The 6,891-nt window shown below is 50.4% G+C and overlaps 1 protein-coding gene across 2 annotated transcripts; it reads right to left on the bottom strand.

Annotated features, from left to right (window-relative positions):
• Positions 1 to 243: 243 nt before the first annotated feature.
• LOC125513741 (transcription factor bHLH128) lies at positions 244 to 5,668 on the bottom strand. 2 transcript variants are annotated; one of them, XM_048678929.2, is made up of 5 exons: positions 5,167 to 5,668; positions 1,291 to 1,640; positions 972 to 1,181; positions 825 to 893; positions 244 to 702 (listed from the first exon to the last, which is right to left on the bottom strand). In XM_048678929.2, the coding sequence occupies exons 1-5, from the start codon at positions 5,447 to 5,449 to the stop codon at positions 655 to 657; spliced, it is 960 nt and encodes a 319-aa protein (XP_048534886.2). In that variant the 5' UTR covers positions 5,450 to 5,668; the 3' UTR covers positions 244 to 654. The 2 variants fall into 2 exon arrangements, with proteins under 2 accessions (XP_048534886.2, XP_048534887.2); XM_048678930.2 differs by having other exon boundaries at positions 1,291 to 1,637; positions 5,167 to 5,665.
• Between the last annotated feature and the right edge of the window lie 1,223 nt (positions 5,669 to 6,891).

Genomic DNA, 6,891 nt, shown 5'->3' on the forward strand with positions numbered 1-6,891 from the left:
CGTCGATCTGATCCGATTCTCCTTGTGAAATTCTTTAGTTTTTCCATCATATTCTCGATTAAGGTATGTCAACGAATAGATGATGTTTTCTATCCGTAGAGTTGCATAGAATCACCTCTGTTTGAACCACACGTTGATCTCTTCTTGCATATGGTGGTTTTTGCAAGTTTTGTGTATTGTGGTGTTTATTTATTTATTTTGGGATGTGGTGGTTTTATGCCTTTCACTTCGCACACGTCTATATGCTACGAAGTGAGCCAATGGCTGAATGGTTATTACAAAAAATTGGAATAAAAATTCTCAGTCTCAGCAATAAGTACCAAAATTCACGTTCTCGTGGAAACAGGAGAGGTACCTAATCTACCAGCCACCTGCTTCAAGATAATTATGGCCAAAGACTGGGAACCAGTTGAAGGATCCATATAGTTTCAAATAGCCGGCTATAGCTCCGCTAACGGCTGCCAGTACCTTGCCGCTTGAGAAAGTATGAACCGTCGAGCTCTATGTACTCATTTAGCATTGGCATGCACTAATTCATGCATCATATTCGATCAATAGTAGTATTACCCATGCATGCAAGTACATTTCTCTCGAGTAAAGGTGGTATCATCCTTTGCGTTGTGCTGATCAGTTCTTGGTCCCCTGCTTAATTGCTCAAGGCTTGTTGCAGCAGGTGCATTTGTCCTGCTCGTGCTTCATGGCCTGCAGATCGAGACGGTGAGACGACCAAGCTCTCGTTAACGTTCCATGATCACTGGTAGTGCGATTAACAAAACATATTGACGGATGTAGCCTAGCCAGCGCCTAGCACGTCGACGACATACCTGCAGCTGGCTCTGGAGGCCCTTGATGTGCTCCACCGCGAGGTCCAACATGTCCGAGGTGCTCGTTTGCTGTTTCATCCACAAAAGCTATCAGCACGGTCGCTTCCGCTGCACGTAGTGTGTAATATGCGTGCGCGTGGTACGTACCTTGTCCATGTTGGGCACTAGGTCCTGCAGCTTCCTGAGCTTGTCGCTGATCCTCGTCCTCCGCTCCCTCTCGGCAATGCTCCTTGGGTGCGTCGCGCAGCCGCGCTTGGCCCGCACCTTGAACGCCACCTGGTCCTGCTGCTGCTGCGCCTGCATGTACTTGTCCATCCCCGCCAGCTCCAGCGACGACGAGCTCGCCATGCCACTGAACTGCACCCACCACCACGAGCTCCAAGGGATTAGAGATCGCATCCAAAGTTTAAGTGTGAGAGATCGATGAATGATGCTGACCGGCCATGCTGGAATCTGGAGTACGTACCTGAGACTCGTAACCGCCGAGGTCGAGGGTGCCGATGATCTCCCTCGACTCATCCCACGGCCCCACGATGGAGAAGCCCCCGCTACTGCCGCTGGCCGAGAAGGAACGCGACACGGGGTGCTCGCCGCCCGGGTGCGCAGCGGTGCGGACGACGTCGGCGCCCGGGAATAAAGAGGCGCCCTCGGAGATACGCGAGAGGTGGGCAGCGATCTGTGGCCCGCCGGCCGTGAAGCTCAGCTGGGACTTCATCTTCGTGCTGCTGCTGGCGTTACGGTGTGCTTCGCCGCCGCCGCCGCCGCCGCCGCCGCTGCCACCAGCTACTCCGGCGCCTCTCGAGCCATGATATCCTGCTTCATTTGTTCCAAGGAGCGCGCCCAAACAGAAAAACTGTTAGGACTAGTTTGGTTACCAGCGATCCCGGGGGGATCCCCGTCGAAATCCAGGGCTCATAGCCCACTAGGCAAATCAGCCCGTGAAAAATCAGCGCGTCGTTTGGTCGCTCGTAGCTGGGGGACTTTTTGGCCCGATCCCCTGCGTTTCCCCGGGAGATCGATCCACGACCCGAGAGGTCGGGTAGAAAATCCACGCTTCTTCTTCTCTCACGCGATCGACTTGGAGCCTAGTGACCTGGAGCGTTTCCCCCCATCCTCCAGCCACCAAATGATATACTACAGACTAGGGAAATATCCACTATGGTGGAAGGGGATCTCGTCAGGCCCATAAAATCCCCCGACTGGGGATTGCTACCCTGGTTTTTGGTGCCTTGCTACCAAACTAGCCCTTAGTGATTGCTAAACTTCTTCATCCTCTCTTTTATTTTTTCACACAACCATGCTGCTTAATTATGCGAGTTTTTTTTTATGGCGAGACAGCTAATTTCATCTTGACCAGGAATTATTCTCAAATTAATAACGGGTGTCAGTTCCAAGCTTTTAATTTGCAGATAAGCTTGATTCTTTTAGTTATGCAACCGTTGATCCGTCTACAACATGCCATGCCAATACAATGTTATGCTCTTGAATGAGAGAATCTTATTATCCTCATCACAATAAACAATAGAGGGTGTGATTAATGAAGTCATCGGCCACTAAAGGAAAGGGCAGGTCCGTGTGGAGTGCACGCGACGACGCAGGATGCATCTCTGTAGGTTACTATTTTCAGCAAAAGGATGCGTGACGCACGGTGGATCCGTCAGCTGAACCTGGTCCAAAGACAGCGTTGGGGCCACCACACGCCAAGTGGGCGTGCCACGTGGTCCTGCCGTCGACCAAGGCAAGTTGCATTTAGTTTTTGTTAACCTAACCTTGGCTAAGGTTTTGAGCAGATAACGAACAATTACTTAACGTGCATTAGACGGTGCAACTGGCCATTGAAAAGATATAGTGTGTGCAAATGGGGCATGTGGGCCCAGCCTAAGGCATTGACCCTTCACTAAAGTCTTGTTGTCGACCAAGGCTTTTGGCGAAATTTTAAGCCATATGCTACATATAGTATTATTATTATTTAGGCAAGCAAACGGAGTCGAGAAGGTACAACAATTTAAGTAGAGAGCAAGTGGCCAAAAGAAAAAGTAATCAAGTGCAACTAGGATTATAGAATCCGTACAAGCTAGAGACACAGGAATATAAAAGTACATGGAAAATTATAAATGCGAGTTGTTTGAAGAAAACCAGTGATGACTAGCCCTTTGTTTTGCGTCCCTTCTAGGCAGTTTTGAGAGAGAGAGAGAGAGACGCTCAGATGCGTCAGCCTTTCTTGGGAACGACTCAAACTCATCGCAGCCCAACTTCCCCTTCTCTTTCTTACAAACTAAGCAGATTGCTGGTAGGTTTCAACCTCTGTTTCTAAGAAGAAAAAAAAGCTAAGCCATGGATCCCATACCATCTGATAATTACTTCAACAGAACAAGGACGCCACCATACAATCTTCACCACTTCAATAAGACCCCATCTCTTTCGCATGATGATCCATATGCACAATGTCGACAAGATCCAGAGCTCTCCGGCGATGCCCCTAAGGAGAAAACGAAGAGGCGCCACCACTCCCTATATGTCATGCCAGGCGAGGGTTTTCACAAGGAGCCTTAAGAGGGGAGAAAACGTCGCCACAACCCCTTGCCCTGCTAAAGGGGGTAAGCGACATCCATTGGTGTCATCGTCGTAGGTACTGACACACATCGGTTTGAGCTTTTGCTCGGTGTCACCTCCGTCTTGCAGTGATAGTTCTTTGGTTACAGCCACCATGCCGAGATCGGGAGACTAGACTGGTACAACGGTGATGACGAGCCTAACACTAAGACCCTCCTCCGCAGCTCACCTCGTTGTCCTCACGGTCAAGACGAACAACCAACGCCACCATCACGTAGCCCCCCTGAGAGAACCTTGCCTGTCTGCCTTCCATGCCCACCGCCCCAACGATCGAACCCTAGGAAAGAAGCACGACAGAGGAGGGGGGGGACTCACCTTCACCGCGCCGTCGGGTCAAAGATAGCCAAGATGAGAATTTTTGTCATGCATGGTGAGACCAACCACTGAAGGGTGGCACCCAACCACTAGACATCGCCTTCAACAAGATAATGACACAATTCCGTCGCTACTTCCCAACCAACAAAGACTAGAACATGAGTTTTCACCCTGGATATGAAGCGGCGTTTCAGTCAAAGACTTGATGGAGGATCTTGCGAAAGTCACGCCAGCTAGCACTTCGAGCCAGGCCGAAGTGCCGCTAGCGGAATTAGATCGTAAGAGAATTTCTATCTACACTGGGACTATAATATCATATTGGGGAGGGAGATCGGAATTAGCAATTAATAAAAAAGAAAGGATATGAGCTCGCATGAGTAGAAACAAAAGATATCTATTCTAGATCTATCATCAGCTATCGGTTTGAATCTAAGATAAATTCTGGATAATGTTTCCTACCTTGATATTCTCTTGTCCTTCGCGGATGCTAAGGAGAAGAAGAGGATTGAGTCAAAAGAAAAAACTATTTTGGAGTTTTATCAACAATTTGCTTGTGTGCGTGGGAACCTGGCATTTTCGGAGTCCTTATACGAGTAATTATAAAAGAAAATTTGGCAAGTGAGATGTTATCCCACCTAAGATCATCACCACGATTAACGGGTGGTTTTCCATGTTGCAGCCCGAAGCTGGCCACTGCCACACCACACCACACCACACCATCGTGAACCGACCGGCAACATCCACAATGCGCTCCTGGGTCATTACCCTCACGCCCTCCATGTGAACAGAATGCGGGAGAAGGGGGGGGGGGGTGGGGGGGGGGGGGGGGTCAGATACGAAATGAGGGCGAGGTGTAAATCACTTAGGAGTATCTTGTTGGTTCAAAGCAAGTTTAGGGCTTTCCGTCAAAAATAAAAAGAGTTGTAAAAGCATCATGAATCCTGTCTTTGCAGCGTTATTTTCACTTAGTAGTACGTAGCAGATTAAAAAGCGGCATGTACTACTAGGAGTATATGCAAATGTACATTTATAGCAAAACTAATTTAACCAAAACGGGCAGGAGGCGCCGGTAAAGTTGCGCAGTCTACTTCACGCACACGGTGCAAGTTGCAGGTGGTGAGCTAGTGGAGCTGCACTTTTGCGGCGCCCCCTGGTAAAAACAGCGCTGCTTTATTCTGTCCTCGATCGGAAGAAAGCGATCGCGCGCGCCGAAATGTTGCTCTTCGTTTCGTTCGCGGCGGTGGGAAGAAAAACATGGACAAGATGGATGTTGCCATTAGACATTTCAGGTTCTCCTTTCCTTGTACAAAAGCTACGGAATTACGCGCGCTAAGCAGTACAGAAACCACTAGCAACAAAGGCATTAAAACAGGCGGGGATGAATTCAGCTAGTTTCAGCAGCGGCGCTTATTACCGTCATCCACCATGAGGTTGGAGAAGAACCCCGCCGGCGAGCTGCTGTGCCGGGCCAGCATGTCCGCTCCGTCGTCCTTCATCTCCCCTTCGCCGCCGCCGCCGCCGCCGCCGCGAAACTGGCCGTGGAGGAGGTCGTTGCCACGCCCCAGCGAGATGTCTCCCCCTCCGTAGCGCAGACCGCCTCCAGCAGCGGCGGCCTCGCTGCCCTCGTGCTTCCCGTGCGGACCCGACGAGGAGGAGGAGGAGGGCTCGCCTGCCCCCGCCGGCAAGAACCTCCTCATGTCGTGCAGTTAGCAAAAATAAGCCCCCTTCCGGTGCAGCTGCATGCGGCGAGGGGCGGCCGGACACGTACTCTGGCAGATTGATCGACGGGGTGGCGCGCTTGGGTCGTCGACGGCCGGGGCTATCAGCTATCGCTCGCCGGTCTGCGCGTGTGTTTGGGCGTGGAATATTGGCGTGGCCTATCCTATGCGAGGTGGTGCAAGTGGGAGCTAGGGAGCGAGAGTGGTGGGCTTTAAAGGGGGGACGGGTTCGCGCAGCGCAGGGCCCCGTGATTGGTTCTCGGGGCGGGTGTGGCGGCGTGGGGACCGACCGGGTGGGCGCTGCAGCCTCTCCAAGTGGAAATTAAGTCGGGTTTCAACTCTCGCATCGCAGGAGCCAGGCGGTGATGGCTCAAAGGGGAAACCCGACTGCTTCCTCTTATTCCTTTTTATATTTTTTTGCGAAATGCTTCCTCTTATTCCTGCCTCTTGGCACTCCATTTGGGATGCTACAGAATAAGGTTTCGCTCCTCTGTCTGTGCTTGCGGATCTAGTCTAGTCCGTTATCCAGTCTAGCTTTCTATACGTGTTCAAATGCAGCGCTTTACCCGTCTACTATCCAGCGGGCGGGATATGTAAAAAAAAAAAAGGTTGACTTAGCTAATTAGCTCGGAAATACACTACTGTAGCGCAGAAATGGTGCAGACTTTAGTGGGTAGGGTACTACTGTACCAATACTATTTCTTCCTCTATTTAAGTACTCCTACTTGTGCACCACAACGTAATAAGCAGGGTACCGCGGAAGAATCTTGACAGCACATCTTGATCGGAATCAATTCAGATGCACGCAACATTTATACACACAAAATTAGAAAATTCTTCGGGGAGAGAGGCAGTCAATCTGGCTCCGCATAGGCTGCATGCGCATGCGTTCCCTCCAGGAAAGATGCCCGCCCGGGTGCATGCACCTAGCGAGCGCCCCACAAACGACGATGCGCAGTTTATCGCCAAGTTGCACCATTATTTTATCCCCTCATGACGTACCCGAACCGGGTCTCAAGAATATAAAACAAACGTTGCAAAACCTGCCTCTGCCCGAACCAACGTGCCATGAGCTGCCCGGCGCCACGGTCTCCTAGCGCGTATGGACGGTTGGTACTTGGTACTGCCTGACCTCGCCGCTGCCAAGCTAGGGAACGGTGGATCCATGTATAAGCTTTCTTGATTTTTTTTTGCGGGTGAATAACTTGGAGTATTACTCAACTCATAGAATTACAATCATCAGCAGCTAGCTGGACAGTTTCCTCAGGACCGGAACCCAACCAAGTCATGGTCCTTCCTTTGGTACGAGCAAAATTAGTTAGACCGTCACTAACCCTATTTTGAGATCGAGATATATGAGTAACACATGATTCATGAAGACTCAAAAGATATCTAATTTCACTAACTATGGAAGAATACAC

Source organism: Triticum urartu, chromosome 6A (genome assembly GCF_056163025.1).
Source record: "Triticum urartu cultivar PI428250 chromosome 6A, HENAU_Tu73, whole genome shotgun sequence".
Taxonomy (NCBI): domain Eukaryota; kingdom Viridiplantae; phylum Streptophyta; class Magnoliopsida; order Poales; family Poaceae; genus Triticum; species Triticum urartu.

Excerpts from the sequence above, each read along its gene's own strand:
- LOC125513741 (XM_048678929.2), bottom strand. The coding sequence starts at position 5,449 with ATGAGGAGGTTCTTGCCGGCGGGGGCAGGCGAGCCCTCCTCCTCCTCC. Across the intron at positions 1,182-1,290 it reads TCGGCGGTTACGAGTCTCAG|TTCAGTGGCATGGCGAGCTC; the intron begins GTACGTACTCCA and ends TGGTGGGTGCAG. Across the intron at positions 894-971 it reads TAGTGCCCAACATGGACAAG|CAAACGAGCACCTCGGACAT; the intron begins GTACGTACCACG and ends TGGATGAAACAG.